Source organism: Microtus oregoni, unplaced genomic scaffold, assembly GCF_018167655.1.
Source record: "Microtus oregoni isolate MIOR12 unplaced genomic scaffold, Mior012 000048F_ref0000485, whole genome shotgun sequence".
In the NCBI taxonomy this organism is placed as follows: domain Eukaryota; kingdom Metazoa; phylum Chordata; class Mammalia; order Rodentia; family Cricetidae; genus Microtus; species Microtus oregoni.
The window spans coordinates 11331186-11353116 of NW_024543222.1; the positions used below are offsets into that span (position 1 = coordinate 11331186).

Consider the following 21931-nt stretch of genomic DNA (forward strand, 5'->3'; position numbering starts at 1 on the left):
GGGCTACACAGATTAATAGAAATGGGTTAGATCAATATGTAAAAGCTAGCCAATAAGAAACTGAAACTAATGGGTCAGGCAGTGTTTAGAAGAATACAGTTTCCGTGTAATTATTTCAGGTAAAGCTAGCCGGGTGGCAGGACACAGCCCGCCGCTCCGTACTACAACAAGAAATTACCCAAATCCCAAATTGAAACCATCATTTCCATTATCATTTTACTTAACACCTCTGGCTCTGCCAAAAAAAAAAAAAAAAAGTAAAACATTAATTCAAATAAAAACTAAGTAAAAAAAAATATGGCTCTAAAACAAAAACTATTTATAAACCATAGACTCTGAGAATGATATATACCAAAACATGAGCACCGGCTATTTGTAGTTAATCCTGAAGTTTTAATCATTTTCCGCCCTTGCTGGGCTTGCCCCTCTCACGCACACTCCGCAGGTCCCGTGGCTGACTCTGGGTGCTCACCTTCTTCTCCCAGTCGTTATTCAGAGACTCTCTGCTTTGCTCACACATCTTCTTCAGCTCTGTTATCTGGTTTTCTTTAGTCTCTCTGATAACTTGACAATCACGTATAAGGATCTGAACTGTCAAAAATTATGAAAATAAAGTTAAACCACTTCTAGGAACCACATTAGAATTTGGTGATATCTATGTAATGATACATTTAATAGATGATTTAAGTTTTCACTAAGCCTTACATTTTTTCTAAAACCCCTCTAATTTCTTGCTTTTTGATCATTTCTATAACCATAGGTGAGCTTGATTAATTAGTCTTTACTCTCTCCCCAGAACATTTAAACAGCAGGTTAGCTGCTATAGAAACTCCATCAGCCACTTGCTTTTAAGATACTGGCTCCCATGCTAGCCTCAAGTATTTCTCCTCTAATGTGGCCTTTGTCACTTTAAAGAGTCCACATATTGGTGCAGATCCCATAATGAGTGCCAGGCTGGGGATCATGCTAGGTTCCCCTTCCCTAAAGGATATGGGGCTAAGGCTCTGACAGGGGAAATGGCCCCTTATGATCCAGCTGCTCTCAGGATCCATCTCTTGCCTCTTCCACATCTTCAAACTTCACCGTAAATATACCAGCCTCTCTCTGCTGGCTCCCGAGGACCCCTCCTTTTAGTACCCAGTGTCATCACCTAACCACCTCCATTGTCGGAAATTTTCTCCTCATGGAGCGTGAGCACAGGGTATCCTCTTTTTAAAACACTCACCAAGCAGATCCCTCCCTTGCAATGAGAGACAGAAATCCCCCTAATTTACACAAAATCAGATCTTTTTCTCCAATGAATCACTTAGGACATTATATCTATTTCCTTGCCATTTTCCTCTTAAATAAGGTCATTTTCATTGAGGAGAAAGATATGTCAGCTTCATTTTTTTATTCAAAGGTGTAACAGTGCCACATAGACAAGTTCTCAGGAGTTACGGGCTGACCAAATAACAGAAGCTACATCCTGTTGTTGCTAGGCAGTTTATAATCATGTTCAAATCTTATGTCATTAGACTTTTAAAAACTGTATGTTATTCCTTCCTTTTCTCTAGCTAAAATGACATAGTTTAAGTGAAATTTTCTTTAATAAATTTTAACCAACTAAATTACAAAATACATTAAGCCATAATTTTACTTCAACATAACATCTTATCTATGTTTTTATTACTTTAAAATGGAATTTTCAGAAATATTTCCCCAGAAGTTTCTTTTATTCTTATCTTAACTATACAACTTGTAAAGGAGAAGAACCCAAGTGGACTGCACACTCATGTTTAGCATGTATAACACGTTTTTGCAACATTAAACTAAGATTGAACTTCATTTTAAAACCCTTAAAAAAATGTGTGTGGACCTTGTTGTTTTGTTGTTCTTGTTCTTGTTGCTGCTATTGATTCTTGTCATAGGGTACCACTGTGTAGCTATGTTACTTGGAACCTGAAATCTTCCTGCCCAGAATGGAATGCTGGGATTACAGCCATGCATCACCATGCCTGGCAGGGAAACAGTTTTTCTTAAAGCCTAAATATTTTTCAAGTTTAAGGATGTTTGAAGTGCCTACTGTGAAACAGAATGAGAAGGAAAGTCTATAAATAAACAGAACACTTTAGCTATCACTGATAACAATTAAGGAAAAAATGAAACAATATAATTACTTTTGGCAACCTTTAAAGCAGGAAATTAATCTGAAAATGCCTACTTCTCTGCTTAGTTCTCACATGTAACTGCCCTGTTTAACTGTCAAGAGTATTACTATCCACCCCACCACATTCAGGTTGTGGAGAAACCCAATAAACTTGGCACATCCTAGATCAAAGTCTCTCTTGGCCCTTCATTCTTACCCACTGTCTATATTTCTTCCTTTACCAAATCTTAATTCTTCGATTTCATTTTCACTAATCTCAAATCTGTAAACATTCTGAGCCTTTATCAAAGCATGTGCTAAATTCCACAAGGCTGTGGGCTCGAGATGTGCTCAGTGGTCAAACATTTGCCCAGTGCGCACAAACACAACTCACCAACTTTTGAGTTCCTACCCCAAAATGAGGAACTCCTCTCTGGAATGAATTAAATCATGTCCAACTAAACAAAATAAAACAAAAGTTAATTTCTCAAAATGTGACATTTTTCTTGTGAATACTTGAAAATTTTGATGTTTCAGGTCATACTGTATACAATTTAATACTTAATGCTTTCTTTTTCCTTTTCAATGAATGTGTAAGTGGGAAATATATTCTATATTTTTTTCTGTCAGTCCCAGTTGCCACTGCATCTCTCTTTCTCTTTCTCTCTGCCTCAAAAAACACACACATTTTACCTAGTCACATGAAATTTCATATAAATTTCACCTATTGATGGATGCTCACAAAATCTCAGAAATTAAATTTTATTTTTAAATTTTAAATCATCAAAACAAATCAAATCATCTCAGCAGATTCACATGGCACACCATCACCTTTCTTCTCAAGCTTTCTTATCGTTTCCTCGGTTTCAGCTTGTTTCTTTTTGTATAAGATTTTCAAATCTTCTAGCTCATTATTCTTTCTTTCTAAAATCTGCAAAAAGGATGCACAGTGCTTTAGTTTACAGAATTAAGTATAGGCCATATCACCACATGTGAGGAAAGTATGAGGAAAGTATTTTGCAAGTCTATCCATCTCATAAATGATTCCACCTAAATACAAAACTTACTTTATATACATTGATAAAAATGTTAACACACAAGAATAACTTATATTTAAATGTTTTGTTTAGAATTTTCACATATATTTTTAAAAAGATTGTGAAGAATGAATTACATGAATCCCTAAAGCATGACTTGGAAATTAAATTGTCATCAGGTGGCAGAGAGAAGTCATCAGAAGCGGGCTCTGTTGGGTAGGCCACGCCACTACACTGCACTGGAATGCAACACATTCCAGCTGAATATGTCCAGGGATCGATCCTCCTACGAGAGTCCCCTAGTCTTTCCCTGCTTAAAGCCAAGACCTCCTAGATGTATGGGAAGATGATGTAGAACAGGCTTCATCTCTATCTAGCTCTGCTTTATGAATCAAGATAAAATGAACTCAAGATCTCAAACACTTAGTAACTTTTTACAGCAATTATATGTATCAGTTTTTTCACATTTAATAAATGCAACCATGATTTTATATTTCACAACAAAAAAATAGTAAATAACCAAAATAGAAGCGTTAATAAACAGTAGAAAATGTTACCCAGGAGCTCAAAAGAAAATCAGAGAGAAGTGGGAGTCAGCCATAGTCCCACACCCTCAACCAAGCTCAAGCAAAGCTGCTCAAGGAGGCCAAAGGACCTTTTCTTAGTGTTTTTATTAGCAGCATTCAACCTCACCTTTCTCTCCTCAGTCTTAACCCTATGGTCGCTGGAACACATCCCCATAAACCATGAGCCACAATAATTTTCCCTTCTTGAGCTGTTTGTTCTCAGGTATTTGGTATTAGTGGTATGAAATGAACTAATATAATAAATTGGTACCAAGAAATGAGGTCACTGCTGTGATAAGCCTGACCACGTGGTTCTTCAGGCCTTTGGAACTAGTTTACAGGAGGGACGAGGAAGACTTGAGAGCAGGCTAAAGAAACCCTAGAATACCAAAAGCAGAGCTTAATAAGCTATTACGGCTCAAGATTGGGAAACTAGAATGTCAATATAAATGGAGACAGTAAAGGACAGTCTGATGTTGTATCAGGAGTCATGGCTCCCTTGGAAACTGGGCTAGATGCCATACATGTTTTATTTTGGCAAAGAATTTGGCTGCAATCCGCTCATATCCTGAAACTACATGAAGCTTAACTAAAAAGTCATAGACAAAGAAAGTTATGAGACAACAAAACTAACGCAGCATGCGGCATAAACACTACCTACTGTCCTAGTCAAGTTTACAGAGACTAACCCGGCATGCGGCATAAACACTACCTACTGTCCTAGTCAAGTTTACAGAGACTAACCCGGCATGCGGCATAAACACTACCTACTGTCCTAGTCAAGTTTACAGAGACTAACCCGGCATGCGGCATAAACACTACCTACTGTCCTAGTCAAGTTTACAGAGACTAACCCGGCATGCGGCATAAACACTACCTACTGTCCTAGTCAAGTTTACAGAGACTAACCCGGCATGCGGCATAAACACTACCTACTGTCCTAGTCAAGTTTACAGAGACTAACCCGGCATGCGGCATAAACACTACCTACTGTCCTAGTCAGGTTTACAGAGACTAACCCGGCATGCGGCATAAACACTACCTACTGTCTTAGTCAGGTTTACAGAGACTGAGAGCAGAACAAAATATACAGTTTGGCAAAAAGAAAAAACAAAGTTAGAATCCAGTTGAGGAGAGAAGGTGGGGACAAAAAATGAGTGTTTGTTCAAGAGACAGTGCCTTTAAAGAGAAAGCACAGATGCGAGACCAAGACAGGAAAGGAGTCGTGAAGCATAAGACTTCACACATCCAGCAGGGTTAGAGAGCAAAACAAAATCACCTAAGATGTTTCGTTTGAAAAGAGAGTGGAGCTGATCTATTGAGAGCTCACCAAGACCAGCTGGACTGTGACTGAAAAAGCATGGGATAAAACTGGACTCTCTGAACATGGCGAACAATGAGGGCTGATGAGACGCAAAGGACAATGGCACGGGGGTTTGATCCTACGTAATGTGATGGCTTTGTGGGAGCCTAGCCAGTTTGGATGTTCACCTTCCTAGATATGGACGGAGGTGGGAGGTCCTAGGTCTTACCACAGGGCAGAAAACCCTGACTGCTCTTTGGACTGGAGAGGGAGGGGGAAAGGAGTGGGGGGAGGGGGAGAAGGGTGGGAGGAGGGGGCGTAGGGTGGGAGGAGGGGGAGGGAAATGGGAGGCTGGGAGGAGGTGGAAACTTGTTTGTTTTTTTTTTCTTCTCCTTTTCTCAATAAAAAAAGAAAAAAAAAAGAAAAGAAAAGAGAGTGACTAAACACAGAAAGCCAGCAGGGAACCCTGCTCAATCAGGCTACCTAGAAAAGCGCTTTTACCAGATTCAACCTCAAAGACACAAGAGGCAACTCAGCTATGGCCCAAGGGGCCAGGATACGTCTGAAGTTGGCTTGAAGATATGACGTTGTTCATGTGGTGCTGGCTTTGCAACTATGAAGAATAAGAAGGTGACAGAAGTTTGTGCCAGGTTCTAGAAAATCATTGAGACCAGGCAATGGCCCGAGAGAGAGGCAATCTGTGTTACGACAGCCAAGCTGGAGAAGCAAGGTTTCCAAGTCCAATGGAGCCCAGATGATACTACCACAGCCACAGATGCCTTACATGGAGCTGGAAGGTTTGGTATTTTTCATGAATTTCACTGTTACTTTGGTCTTGTCTTTCTTTTCTATTCTCCCTTACTCTCCTTTGGAATGTAAATGATTTACCCCATGCCATTACATGCTGGAAACAAAACTTTTTACTTTAAAAAGGGTTCACATTTAAGGGACTACCTTGATTCTCAGGGAAACAAAGCCTTTGACTTTTGAACAGCCCTGGAACTGTAAGGCTATGGAATCATTTGAAGCTTAACTGGATGCAGTTTGAATTTTGAGATGGGCATGACTCTCCAGGGCCCAGGGTAGAATGCTTGGTTTGGATAGAAAGTAACTTCCACAGGCGCAGGTGTTGAACATTTACTTCCCATGAGACAGGACTATTTTGAGAGACCATGGGGCATTTGGAGATGGGGCCTCACTGGCGGAAGTGGTATCACTGAGGTTTTATAACCCAGCCTCACTTCTTGTCCTGTCTACCTCCCATTCTACAAATATGAAATAATCAGCTGTTGAAAAATCCCACTGCCACCGAGATGCATTCCCCCTAACTTTCTCCATTGTGGTAGACTGTATCCTCTAAAAACACATGCCAAAGGACAGCCTTTCTCCCATATGTTTCTTGTCCAGCACTGGTCACGATGATGAGTAAGGTAACTGATACATATACCAAGAAGCTGATTTCAGACTCTACCACCATGATTCTTCCAAACATCTTTCAAATTCATTTATCCTATACATTAATGTATTATTCCTCAAATAATTCTACTTCATTTTGATATTTTATAATAAAACTTCATTACATAAATTTATAATTAAAACTTTCATTTAAACAAAGGTAAATTTTTCAGTCCAGCAAGAATATTGCTTTATGATTTGAATGGGGAAGAAGAAAGGAAAATAAATACATTTTTCTTAAATACATAAGGAGTTGCTTCCTTCTTGTTGCTTAGAAAAAAGATGATGGATGTGTGCCCCATCACAAGCCCTGGAGCACAGAAAATTCTGCACACAACATACATGTATATACCCTACCTTCTGCACATCGGCATCATGTTTCTGTTGCAGCTTAAGTTTTTCTTCATAAAACTTTGCTTCCATCATTTTTGTTTTCATGTCCAACTTCAAGGGAAATATTTGAAAGATTACCAGAAAGTTATCTTATAGTGGCATCCTGCTCTTACATTCAAACCCACACAGTGTTTCAGAGTCTAGTATTTCCATTCCAGTACGTCGCTTCCAACTTCTTTCTTTGCTCACATCTGTTTGATCATTTCAAAATACTCCTATTAGCCTCTCTGTTTAAATATGGCATTCTAAGAAAGATTATTCCTATAAATGGCAAATTACTGTCTAGGCAGCTGGCTCGGTTAGTAAAGTACTTGATGCAAGCATGACCTTGGTCCTGAGCCCACATTAGAAACAACAGCAACAACCAATCCAGGTATGGTGGTGCACACTTAGCATCATGGCTCTGGGAAAGCAGAGACAGGAGGGTCCCTGAAGCTTGCTGGCTAACAGCCTAAATTACTTGGTAGGTAATGGGCCAATAAAAATGCTTGTTCATTTCAAATAGGAATAAAAACAAAGCAAACAAATAATACCGAACATTAACTTTTCAATAAGACAAATAAAAACCTCAGTAAAACTTCCAATCAATAGAATGGATCACGTGAAAAACAGAGTGGTCAGGAGATGATAAGTCAAAGGATATGAATCATTTGTTAAGGCCAACAATAAATTTAAATATATATATATTATAAAAGAACAAATATAGGGACTCTTTGAGACAGCGTTAAAATGTCAAATTTATGAATTATGGTCACAGAACAGGAAAAAATCCCATGTTAAAGACAGCAAACATTTCCAATAAGATAATAGAGGAAATACGCCCCATCCTAGGAAACTAGATGACCATCCAGACAAAACACAAAACACAAAATAGGTAGAACCAAAAAAAGAAATTCTCACGTTATACTTTAGTTAAAACACTAAAAATTCAGAAAAAAACAAAGTGGATTGAAAGTTGCAAGAGAGAAGGACCAAGTCACACAGAAAGACAGGCCTATCAGAGTAAGAGCTGACTTTTCAGTGCAAACTCTAAAAGCTAAAAGAGCACGAAAGCATGTGTTTTAAGTTCTGAAAAAGATCTCAGCTGCCCATCCAGGAACTATATCCAACAGAGCTGTCACAATGCTAGGAAAAAGAAAAGCTTTCCATGACAAAAGTAGGTTAAAGCGATCTATGCCCACTAGGCCAATGCTACAGTGGATAGACTCTGGATAGAAGAGAATGATTAAAAACATATAGGAAGCCATATGAAAAAAAAAAGGTTCAAAAACATTTCTCAACCAAATAAGGGCTTAAAAACCATCAAACACTATAAAATTAACAAAATGACAGGAACTGAATATACACCTTTCAATAACAATTCTGAATAGCGCTGGATTAGACTCTCCAATCAACATATATGGGAGAGCTAATTGGATTAGGAAACACATCCCTCTTTTTGCTAAATACAATAAACAAACCTCACAAACAAAAGGTAGACACTGCAGGGTGAAAGAACGGGCAAAGGTATTTTAAGCCAATAGTACCAGGAAACAAGTGGGTGTCAGAATTCTGATACCTGACAAAACTGATGTCAAACCCACACTACCTAGAAGAGATAACGGTTACTTCATGTTATTAAGGAAACAATCCAACAAGAGCATATTACACTGAACATAGGTGACACAATTCCATAAAGCAAATACTATGAGATTAAAAGTCACAGATTAACACCAACACAATAAAAAATAAGAATAAATTAATACCCTATTCTCAGCCAGGCAGTGGTGGTACACGCCTTTAATCTCAACACTCAGGAGGCAGAGGTAGGCTATCTCTTTGAGTTTGAGGCTAGCCTGGTCTACAAGAGCTAGTTCCAGGACAGGTTCCAAAGCTACAGAGAAACCCTGTCTCAAAAAACAAAAACAAACAAACAAAAATACCCTATTCTCACTAACAGACAAGTCATCCAGGCAAAAACCAAACATCAGAGACAAATGACACCATAGATAAATAAAGTAGCAGTGCATCTCACCCAAACACTACAGAATAAACCTTCTTCCCAGCAGTCCAAATAGCTCATTCTAAAGCTGATCATGTACTGGATGGGACACAAAGCAAGTCTCCACAAATAGGAAAACTGAAATAACTTTCTGTATTCTGTGTCCATGGAATAAGATGATATCAAAAGCAAGATTATTCATTAAAAACACAAAAAACCCACCACACTACCAAAGAATGACTGGGTGATTGAAAAAAATCAAAATAATTTACATATTTCTAGAAGTGAATGAAAAAAATCACATGACATTCTAAAGTCTATGAGATACAATGAAGGCAGTTCTTACAGATCTAAGTGTTCATGTGACAAAGTCAGGGGGAAATCTCAAACTGTGAAGCACCTCAAAGCATGGGAAAAATAAAACAAGCCAGAACTAAACCCAGTAAAGAGAAATAATTTAAAACAGGACACAAATTATGAAATAAAAACAAAGAAATTTTTTTAAAAAATGAATGAAGAGTTGGTGCTTTGAAAAAATAAACACCACTGACAAACCTTTCACTAATCAATAATAAGCAAAAGAGAAAAGATGAAAAACTGTAAGACTAGAAATAAAGAAGATTACAATAGATAGCAATGAAATACAAAAAATCCTAAGAACATATCTAACAAACTTATTCTATCCCAAGTTAGAAATATAAAAGGATGAAATGATAGATAGGACCTACCAAAGTTAAACAAACAAAAAAGATAAAAATAGAACCATATCCATGGCAAGCAACATGATTAAAGTAGAAATAAAAAGGATGCAAATTAAAATAATAATAATGAATAATGTGTGCTATTGGCACCAAAATAGGCATATGGATTGATGGACTAGACCAGGATGTGATGTGATCCCATACAAGCACGGCCATCTGATTCTCGACAGAGAGCTCAACAGTATATATACCCTGGAAGGAAAGAAGGAAGGAAGGAAGGAAGGAAGGAAGGAAGGAAGGAAGGAAGGACTGAGAAGTAAAAAAGACAGTTTTTCTCTGCTCACAATTTCCAGAAAAGATAACTGCACAATAAAAAAAAATAATAACCACAGCGAAGAGTGGGTGTGGATCTGGAAAGAACCTAGCAAAAGAACAAATGATGATGGTGACTGGCCCATCCTCTCTCCCTGTCTTCATCCTGAGGCCTCATTCCTCAGCTTGTCTAATTTTGACAGTTACATCTGAGCAACCACAAATACAGAACACAAAACAACACATGTGCCCCAAATAACAGAAAGGAAAAACTACAAAGTATGTTTAAATTGTGGATAAAATAATATATTTAATACAGACAGCCACGTGAAATAGCTAAAATATGATGGGTAAAATATCATCTCATTGAGCTGTTAAATTGAACTTTTAAAACAAAGTTGAACCAGCCATGGAGGTGTAAAACTAAAATTAATTCCAGCACCCAGAAGGAGGACCCCAGCAAGCTCAAGACCAGCATTGTCTACACAGTGAGTTCCAGACCAACCAAGGCTACACAGCAAGACCTTTCTCAATCAATCAGTTTCATAAAACCAATACAGAAATACAGAGGAAGGTGAACATAGCTACTATAAGTCATTAAGCCCAAGATTTAAGTCAGTTATAAAATCTGTAGAACTTTGTTACAGCAGAAAATAGACAAATGTTGAAAGATATGGCAGAATCAGGAGAAGCCTAGAGAAACTGAAACAAGACAAATATGGAGCTACGGGTGGGAAGATGAAATAATGGCATTAATTGTCATTTAAAGGAAAACTCCTGAGTTAAACAGGAGATGCCTTTACCCCAAGAACCCTGTAGAGCAGCCCTTCTAAACAGAGCCTGAAAATAGTGACAGTGGCAGCAACAGATCCGCAAAAGCAATACTTGTTTTTGCAACATTAGCAGCAGCAGCAGCAAGGAACACAGAGAATTTGCAGAAGAAAATCAACTGGTTCATTACACACTGTGAGCAAATACAGTCCTAGGGATCTACATGAATTATTTCATTTAACTCCAACAACAGCCTTCCAAAGTGGGTGCTTGTATTATCTCTCCCTTACAGAGCACATAACTGAGTCGCAAAGAAGTGCCTGCTCGGGGTTTCACAACAGGAAGGGGGACTGCCTGCATTCTCTCACCCTCGTGAGTCTGTGTCCAGTCAATGAGGTGGCCTGGCACTGGGTGACTTTTAGATGATGGTTCATCTATTCTAAACAGCTCAACAAATAATCAGAACTTGAACCAGTAAAAGAAGATACATTCTTTAATAAATAACCTGGTGGTCTAAAGGTTCCCTGGGAAGGAAACCTGGTGCGACGGGAATGAGAGAAAGGAAAGGACACACGGAGGCACACTCAGCACCCTGGAACACTGTGGTCTTCCTTTTGTCACTAATAAAGTGTGCCCACCCCTGCCGCGCCTGTTGCTGAAAGCGCCTTTCACCTCACTGGTGCGTTTACCCACTGCAGAGAGCCTCAGCTGAAGGCCCCCCAGCAGCAGCTGCTCTCAAAGTGTCGGAGCTTTCCCAGCGGTTCTCATGGTTAACTAATGAAACGTTTTCTGGGTAGTCTATAATTTTTGCTTTTTTTTACTCCTTTCACAACTCATTTTCACTATTAAAATAGTAACCTCAAGATCACATTTTTTATTTTTCATACAAAGCCTCGACTACCAAATCTCAAAGCAGTTGTATCCTCCACTGTTGAGCAACACACAGGAGCTGCTATGTCAGCCCCTCTTCTTCTAGCTTGCCTTCGCTTCTGTGATAACTGCTACTCTAGCTGGTTGCCTGGGTCTTAAGAACCCTTTATTATTTCTGCATTTATTCCATCCTTCTGTTATTTAAAGTAGCCATTCTCCCTGAATGAGTCTCGCACCCATCTTTACTACCTATAAATGTGAGCCTTTGATGGCCTTAACGGTGTTCAACTGTAGCATCCCCATGCAGAAGAATCACAATGTTATCCTCCAGCCTTAGCTCTTCTGTGCCAACAGTCACCTCAACACCGCCAGTGACATGTGCCTAGAGAGTATCAAACTCACTGAAAAGTAAAGCCAGCGCTTACTACGCTCTGTATCTTAGACTCCTCTTTTTCCCTCCTTCTCAATGTCTAAGTGTCTCACTAAGTGCAATCCCAGCAGGGTTTCGCTGGCAACCCTACAGCTACCAACCTGACAGCTCTTCATCGATCCTCACACTAACTGACAACAGCTTCATTTTCTTCCCATTTTTCACAATCTGACCCATCTGACAAACCACTGCCAATTTAGCTGCCTCAGGTCCGTTGTGAAAATGTCATCCTCCAGTCAGACTTCCAGAGGTTTCCCATCTTTGTTGACAGCAACATGTCTTTGTGACCAACAGTCTCTTTCACATGACATACCAAGCAGTTCTAAGCGCTAGCTAAACACAGCCTTGTTCCATCCTCCCTGGCTTCAGCTGCCTATTAAATATCACATGATTCAACTCCTGGCTCCAAAGTCACTCTTTCCATGAAATCCACCACAACTCTGCTTGCAGAAGCAAATGTCTCTCCATTCTATGTACAATATTTCCTAGTCCACATTGCCTTTCCGTTGCTTTGCACGTCTTTCTTTCCTAGAAATAAAATATGAGGTTTGAGGAGCTTCTTGTGTTTATTGAAAAAATTGTTTTAATTACATTTTTAATTTATTTTTCATATACTTTGAGAATTTTATTGTAGTCATAGACTTCTTTTATTCTGTACATATATATGTGTGGATACATAAACGTATATTATGTATATTAAAAAGTTTCACACTTTATAAAGACAAACAAGCGAGTCGATTTTGAAGAATTTTTAAGTGAGCCAGTAGAAAATATGAGCAGAGAAGCCCTTCTTAAAATAGTGCATTAAGCCCCTCGACCGAAGAATGAATAAGAAAAATGTGGTAAATTTACACAATGAAGTACTACACAGCAGAAAAAAAAACCAATGACATCTTTAAATTAGCAGGCAATTTAAAGAGATGGATTTAGAAAATATCATATTGAGTGAGGTAACCCAGACCCATAAAGACAAATATCATATGTACTCACTCATAAATGGCTTTTAGACCTAAAGCATAAACAAAACAAAACAAAGCAGCCTACAATTCACAATTCCAGAGAACCTAGACAACAAAGAGACAAAGAGGACCCTAAGAGAGACCTACATAGGATGTAGAAAAAGACAAGATCTCCTGAGTAAATTGGGAGCGTGGGGAGCATGGGAGAGGGGAGAAGGGAAAGGGAGCAGAGAAAAATACATAGCTCAGTAAAAACAATTTAAAAATAGTGCATTGATCTTAGCCATTCTGACAGGTGTAAGATGGTATCTCACAGTTGTTTTGATTTGCATTTCCCTGATCGCTAAGGAAGCTGAATGTGACCTTAAGTGTCTTTTGGCCATTAGAACTTCTTCTTTTGAGAATTCTCTGTTCAGTTCAGTACCCCATTTTTAATTGGGTTAATTAGAATTTTAAAGTCTAGTTTCTTGAGTTCTTTATACATTTTGGAAATCAGACCTTTGTTTGATGCAGGGTTGGTGAAGATCTTCTCCCATTCAGTAGGATACCTTTTTGTCTTAATGATAGTGTCCTTTGCTTTACAGAAGCTTTTCAGTTTTAGGAGGTCCCATTTATTCAAAGTTGCTCTTATTGTCTGTGCTACTGGGGTTATATGTAGGAAGTGGTCTCCTGTGCCCATGTGTTGCAGTCTACTTCCCACTTTCTCTTCTATCAGGTTCAGTGTGTTCTGACTGATATTGAGATCTTTAATCCATTTGGACTTGAGTTTTGTGTATGGTGATAGATATGGATCTATTTTCATTCTTCTACAGGTTGACATCCAGTTATGCTAGCACCATTTGTTGAAGATGCTTTCTTTCTTCCATTGTATACCTTTAGCTCCTTTGTCGAAAATTAGGTGTTCATAGGTTTGTGGGTTAATATCCGGGTCTTCGATTCGATTCCATTGGTCCTCTCTGTTTTTATGCCAATAAGGAGGGAGAAGATGAGCAAGGAAGTCAGGACTGTGAGGGGCTGGTCCACCAACTGAGGCAGTGTGCCTGTTCTAACGCGAGTTCACCAAATCCAGCTGGACCAGGTCTGACCGAGCATGTAATCAAACCGGACTCTTCTGATTGTGGCTGACAATGGGGGATGACTGAGAAGCCATTGATAAAGGCACTGAGAATTGTTTTTACGGCATGTTCTGCCTTTTTAGGCCCCTAGTCTATATGGATGCACAGCTTCTTAGGCCTGGATATAGGGGAGCGGGGAGCGAGGCTTGGAATTCCCACAGGGCAGGGTTCCCTGCCCTCTCTCAAGCATGGAGGGGGAGAAAGGAGGGGGAGGAGAGGAGTGGGAGAAGAGTAGGAGGAGTGAAGGAAGTGTAAATATTTGAATGGAAAAATAAAAATAGTGCATTGATAAATGCTGTCCTTTTCCATTACCAAAAGCTAACTGGTGTTTAGCTCATTCTCATTTCCTAATTGTTTTAAAGACATTCACTTTCAGACTGAAGTACCCACCTAGGCCACTTGTTCCTATCAAAAGTTTTACAGTGAAAAAAAGTTGAAATAAATGGGAAACGGCCTTGCTCATCTAACTAAATTCTAGGGATGTGCCCACATCTCCTTAAACAGTCTTCTTGAACACCCCAGCTAGCCAACCCACATTTGGAAGAAAAGAAATCAAAAGACCAGGACTCACTTCAAAGTCCTAAGAATATACACCAGTCCACACTGCGGAAATCCCAGCAAAGACAAAACAGAAGCTGGATGACTCCACTATGTAGATGGCCTTCCCACAAGCTTTGCAAAAAGAATTCCTGAAACTTCTACTTAAAATTAGGCCCCATTTGCTCTGAAGTGTTTACTTCAAACAACAGCTCCAAGGCTGTACATTCTTACAAAATTAATAAAGCTAATGAATATGTTGACTCATTTAACATAAAAATCTCCTTAAGTGTAATGATAGCCTACTTAAAGTATGATTAATTAAATTTAAAAATAACTGCCAATGTCACTTGTTCAATTTATTCAACTTCATGTTTACAAACTTTGAGCTAAGCATTTTCTCATTAAAAACTAATTTTCAAATGTTTTATTCAACCAGCTATTCACATTACTCAAGCAAAGGAACTGTGTTTATATAAAATGCTACTTTTTGTTATTACCTATTTGAAATAAGCAAATATAGTATTTGATACTGAAACTGACCAAATACCAAAACAAAATAAAAAAAATCACAATAATCATTAATGACTATAACAGAAAAACAAATTGAAATATTTAGAGAAACATTTTTAAACTAGCAAGGCCAGGGCAGAGGTGAGGGTTAACAAGCCTCTGAAGAGGCCAAGGCAGGATAGCTGCTTAAGCATAGAAATTTGGGACCAGCATGGGTATCATACTGCCACACACATGATGAAGGAAAATAATGTAGATATAAAATAAATACCAAGAGATGCACCTGCATGCTGACCAACTGTTTCAAGTATATCAAAAGAAAACAAATATACAAAAATCAAACAAAATTTATTTTAATATATAGAATAACTACAAAGTCTACAAGCTTTCAATGAATGACGAGTAACACTGTTGAAATTTAAATTTTACAGTATTAAAAAAATTAAGCATGACACTACCAACCCTCCCTACAGACCAGCAAATTTCAAAACACTGTAAGCAAAAACAGAATGATACACAAAAACAGAATATTTGTCAAGTTTTCTTTCTAAATCCCAAGCATCATCACTAATCAATTTAGAAAACTGATTCATAAAGCAATCATCATTCTGCTTAGGACCAAACTGTGACCTTCCTCCTTCTAGAGAACTTCACCAGTTACTAACCATGAGTCACCATGCTGAGAACTAAGATTGCTTTTCACTAATATATCTAGCACAAACTACTCTCAGGATACAAATTTGAAATATTTCATTAGGCAAGTTGTTATCTACTATACCAATTTATAACAAAAAGTAAGTCAGTTCCATGTTATCCTGGGGATTAGAGATACATGAAATTCTCCTAAACATTAATGATAATTATTTCAGGAATTATCACATTAAAAGAAATGTTAGATAATATGCACATAATACATGTGGATATCTATTCTAATTTTTTAATATGTTCATACATAAGCCAAATTTATACAGAAGAATAAAAGTAATAAATACTACTATTTATTTTGCTTGAGTTCTCTACATGCCTGGTGTTTACTTCCGTTAGTGACTTCCTGCCTCTTCCTCATTTCTTCCTACATCAATACCTGGCTGTTGGTGTTCTGTTTGAACAGCTCAGTAAAGGGCAAAGCCTATTCAGATCCATCCAACAAATTACTCATCAGCACCTAGGACACTGACCATGAACCAACTCGTGCCTAAGGAGCAATTCTTTATACAGTTACTTATTAAGAATTGTGTTGGTATATTTTATAATAAGTTGTTAAAGTACCAGTTCTCTCATTTATTATGTAAGTTACTTCATTTGGCTCTGTAACACAAATTCTAATTGTTCTTGATAATAAAAACTCAGAGCCAGATATTAGGGGGTGAAAGCTGAGAGGTCAGAGAAGCAGAGCAGCCAGCTACTAGAGAGACCTTTTACTTCTACTGAATCCTCAGACTGAAGGGGCGATCCTCTCTCTATGAATCCTCAGACTGTATCTCAGACTGAATCCTCAGACTGGTCTGAGCGCCTGTCTCCTCCCACCTTAAAGTCCTCTCTCTGCCCAGCCATATCACTCCTGTCTCCAGATCCCTAGTGTTGGGATTAAAGGCATGTCATTCCAAGTGCTGGGATCATCTTTCTGTGAGCTTTGTTTCTTTTTTAGACAGACCAAATCTCATGCAAGGCAGCCTTGAACTCACAGAGATCCATCTGCCTCTGTCTTCCAAGTGTTGGGATTAAAGGTGTGTGCCACCACTGCCTGGCTTCTACGGTTAACTAGTGGCTTAGCTCTGCACTCTGATCTTCAGGCAAATTTTATTTGTTAGATTATAAACAAAATATTACTGCATGGCTCTTTTTATACAATGCATTTAACTTAAAAATTCATGGGAAAAGGCCTAACTATCATTCAGTGTAAGAAAGAAGCAGCACCTCTTTCTAGGAAATGGGTGAGAGTGGAATTCTATTAAAATCGCAGTTTCAGGGCTGGAGAGAAGGGTCAGCAGCTAAAAACACTGGCTGTTTTCCAGAGGCCCTAGGTTTGATTCCCAGCAGCTCATGACAACTAACAACCACCTCTAACTCCATTTCGGGAGATGCAATGCCCTTTCCTGAAATCTTCAGGCACCAAGCACACACAGTGCACGGACATACATGGTGGAGAAACACCCATACACATAAATTAAAGTAAAGTAAATTTGTCCTGTTTTGTTTTCTTTTTAAATCCAGCAGTCTATTATATGTTCTCTGAGAATTGAGGGTTGATCTAAAAGCTGATCTTCTTTTTGTGCTGTCTCTTATTTTTAGTGACAACAGGTTTCCAAATGTCTTGGCCCATGTCAGGAACATTTCCTCAAATTACAAGGAAGAACTAACAATAGAAATCTGCTGGATGATACTCCTTGTCAAACCGTTCTGTAATGTGACTAGCAGAAGAAACACATTAAAAGCTACAAAAGCTTTAAAGTCTCCCAGTCAAAAAAAAAAAAAAAAGGCCAGGGCAAGACAGTTTCGGTGAAGAATTCTACCAGATTTTCAAAGAGCTAAAACCAATACTCCTCAAGTTATTCTGCAACATAGAGACAGAAGAAGCATGGCCAAATTCATTTTATGAGACCACAATCATCCTGATATACAAACCACACAAAGACTCAACAAAGAAAGAGAATTACAAGCCAGGCAATAGTGGCTCACACCTTTAATCCAAGCACCTGAGAGGCAAAGACAGGTGGATCTCTGTGAGTTCGAGGCCAGCCTCGTATACAGAGTGAGTTCCAGGACAGGCTCCAAAAGCTGCAGGGAAAGCCTGCCTAGAAAAACTAAAAATAAAAAACAAAGAGAGAAATTACAGATCAATATCCTTCATATACATTGATAAAAAAATACCAACTTAAATACTCACAAACTGAATCCAAGTAGACAACAAAAAGATCATCTACCATGATCAAGTAGGCTTCATTCAAGACATGCAGGGATAGTTCAACATATAAAAACTGTCAATGTAATTCATCATAGAAACAAACTAAAAGAAAAAACACACGATCATTTCATTCCATGCTAAAAAAGTCTTGGACAAAATCCAACACTCCTTCATAATCAGAGTCTTACAGAGACAAGAGATACAAGAAACATACCTAAATACAATAAAGACAATATATAGAAAGCTGAGAGCCAATATCAAATTAGATGGAGAGGAACTTAAAGCAATTCCACTAATATCAAAGACAAGACAAAGCTGTCCATTCTCTCCATATCTATTTAATATGGTACTTGAAGTTCTAGCTAGAGCAATATTATGACGACTAAAGGAGATCAGGGGGATACAAATTGGAAAGGAAGAAGTCAAAGTATCAATATTTGTAGATGATATGATAGTATATATAAATTATCCCAAAAAATTATACCAGGGAACTCCTACAGCTGATTAAGTGACTGAACACAAAATAAGCTCAAAGAAATAAGTAGCCCCCCCAGCACACAATAAACACAATAAATGAGTTGAGAAAGAAATCAGGGAAACAACACCCTTTACAATAGCCACAAGTAATATAAAAATTACTCTAACCAAGCAAGTGAAAGACCTATAGGGTAAGAATTTAAAGCCTTTTAAGAAAATAAATGAAGAAGATATCAGAAGATGGAAATATCGCCCATGCTCAGGGATCAGTAGCATTAACATGGTAAAAATGTCCATCTTACCAAAAGCAATCTACAGATTCTATACAATTTCCATCAAAATCTCAACACAATTATTTACAGACATTAAAAGAACAATACCCAACTTCATATAGAAAAACAAAAAATCCAGATAGCTAAAACAACACTGTATAATAAAAGAACTTCCAGAGGTATCACCATCCCTGATTTCAAGCTCTGCTACAGAGCTACGGTAATAAAAACCACATGGTATTAGCATAAAACAGAGAGGTGGCTCGATGAAATGAACTGAAGATCTAGACACAAATCCACACGCCTACAGACACCTGATTTTTGACAAAGAAGCCAAAATTATACAATGGAAAAAAGAACAGCAAATGGTGCTGGCCTAACTGGATGTTGGCATATAGAAGAATGCAAATATATGCATATCTATTGCCTAGCACAAAACTCAAGTCTAAGTAGATCAAAGACCTCAACATAAGACCAGACACAATGAACTTGATAGAAGAGAAAGTGGAGAATAGTCTTGAATGTATTGACACAGGAGACAGCTTCCTGAACAGAACACCAACAGCACCGGCACTAAGTCTGACAATTAATAAATAGAACCTCATGAAACTAAAACGCTTCTCTAAGACAAAGGACACAATTAATTTGACAAATTGGCAGCCTATAGAATGGGAAAAGATCTTCACCAACCCTACATCAGACAGAGGTCTAATTTCTAAAATATATAAAAACACAAGAAACTAGACATTAGCAAACCACATAATTCAATAAAAAATGGGGTACAGCTCTAAACAGGGAATTCTCAACAGAGGAATCGCAAATGGACAAGAAACACTTAAAAGAAATGTTCAACATTCTTAGCCATCAGGGAAATTTAAATCAAAACAACTCTGAAATTTCACCTTACACTTGTCAGAATGGCCTAAGATTAAAAATACAAGTGATAGCTAATGCTGGCAAGGATGTGGAGCAAGGGGAACACTCCTTCATTATTGCTGGTGGAAATGCAAACTTACACAGCCACTTTGGAACTAAGTATGGTGGCATCTCAAAAAATTGGGAATAGATCTACTACAAGACCAAGCTATACCAATCTTGGACATATACCCAAAGGATGCTCAATCATACCACAAGGACTCTTGCTCATGTTCATAGCATCTTTATTTATAATCTTCTAGAAACAACCTAGATGTCCCTCAACCAAAGAATGGATAAAGTGTGGTACATTTACACAATGGAATATTACTCAGCTATTAAAAACACTGACATCATGAAATTTGCAGACAATGTATGAAACTTGAAAAAAATCATCCTGAGTTAGGTAACCAGGTAGACCCAGAAAGACAAACATGGTATGTACTCACTCATAGTTGTTATTAGCTGTAAAGGATAATAACCATGCTATAATCCACAGACCCAGGGAGGTTAGATAGCAAGGAGGGCTCAAGGGTGTGAAGTGTATAAATCTTCCTGGGAAGAGGAAATAGAATAGACATCAAGGGTGAAGGAGGGGGTGGGCAGTCAGGAACAGGAGGGATCAGGTGGGGGAAGGATGAAGGGACAGAGTAGTGGGAGACACAACTGGAATTGAGAGGCATCTCTATTATGAGCTAGAAACCTAATGCAATGGAAACTCCCAGAAATCTATGATGGTGACCCTAGCTAAGACTTCTAGCCATGGGGGATATGAAGCTGAACACTACTCCTCTCCTGTAACCAGGAAGACTTACAGCGGACTGAAACACCAACCCAGCCCATAACCTTCAACCTACAATCTGTCCTTCCTACAAGACATGCTGGGGTAAAGGTGGTGCAGAAATTATGGAAGTGACCAACCAATGAATGGTCCATCCTGAGACCCATGGCAATAGAGAAAGTCCACCCCTGATGCTGCCTAGAGGGCCAGGACCCAAAGGCTGAATGGCTGAGAAACTTAGGATAGAATGAGACATGACTGGAAAAAAAATCAGTGATATGATTCCTGATGATGATCTGCTATATTCACAGATTGGTGCCTAGCCCAATGGTCATCAGAGCCTTCATCCAGCAACTGATGAAAATAGATGCAGACCCACAGCCAAACACTAGGCAGAGCTGGGGAATCCTGCTGAAGAGGAGGAGGAAGGACTGTAGGAGCCAGAAGGGTCAAGGACATCACAAGAAAACTCACAGAATCAACTAACCCAGGCTCATAGGGGCTCACAAAGACCGAACAAACAACCAGTGAGCCTGCAAGGGACTGACCTAAGCCCTTTGTATATATGTTACAGTTGTGTAGCTTAGTCTTCTTGTGAGATTCCTCACAGTGGAAGTAGGGGCTGTCTCTGACTCTTGCTGGTATTGGGACCTTTTTCCTCATGCTGAGTTGCCTCATCCAGCCTTCAATTTGAAATGCTATGATAGGTTGCTATCCATGGGAGGCCTGCCTTCCTCTTAATAGAAATGGAGGAGTAGATGGGAGGAGGACAGAGGAGAGGTAGGGAGTTCTGAGAGTACAGGAAGAAAGGGAAACAGTAGTAGGGTTGTATAATAGATAAGTAAATAAATAAATAACAAAGAGCAAGAATGATGAGAATAAAAACATAAATTTGTTGGGGGCCATTTTGTAAGCCAAGACCACTCGCTTGTTTTCCAACCTCTAAGACCCGAATTATCACATAGAAAGTATATTAATTACAACACAGTTTGGCCTATTAGCTCGGGCTTCTTATTAACTAACTCTTACATCTTATATTAACCCATTTCTATTAATCTGTGTATTGACATGAGGCTGTGGCCTACTGGTAAGGGTTCAGTGTCTGTCTCCTTTGGCAGCTACATGCAGTCTCTTTGACTTCACCTATTCTCTCTCTTTATCTCTTCCAGTCTGGCCATAATCTGCTAAGTCATTGGCCCAAACAGCTTCTTTATTAACCAATGGTAATAAAATATATTCACAGCATACAGAGGGGAATCCCACATCAGTCAGCAGAGAGAGAGGATGCATAGATTCACTGAGGTTAAACACACTCATTCTAAAACTGACATCGTCTCTGCCTCCTGGGCATCATAGTTAGGAAGGAATCCTGCACCACAACCCTCCCTAGGAGAAGGGAGCTGCAGCAGACAAGATGGGAGATACACACTAAAATCTTTAACAGCAAGCCCAGCCTGGTCTGCACTGATTTGGTTTTGAGCCCGGATAGCTAACCTTTTTCTCCTGTGCA

The 21931-nt window shown here is 38.7% G+C and overlaps 1 protein-coding gene across 2 annotated transcripts in view; it reads right to left on the minus strand.

Moving 5' to 3' along the window:
* The window catches only part of Cep112 (centrosomal protein 112), a 396051-nt gene that overhangs the window by 301742 nt on the left and 72378 nt on the right, over positions 1 to 21931 (minus strand). For both annotated transcript variants that reach the window (XM_041635859.1, XM_041635858.1), the window contains exons 9-11: positions 6847 to 6933; positions 2960 to 3059; positions 473 to 591 (exon numbers count right to left, since the gene is read on the minus strand). In XM_041635859.1, coding sequence (XP_041491793.1) covers positions 473 to 591; positions 2960 to 3059; positions 6847 to 6933 — 306 coding nt within the window. The remainder of the gene's footprint in view (positions 1 to 472; positions 592 to 2959; positions 3060 to 6846; positions 6934 to 21931) is intronic.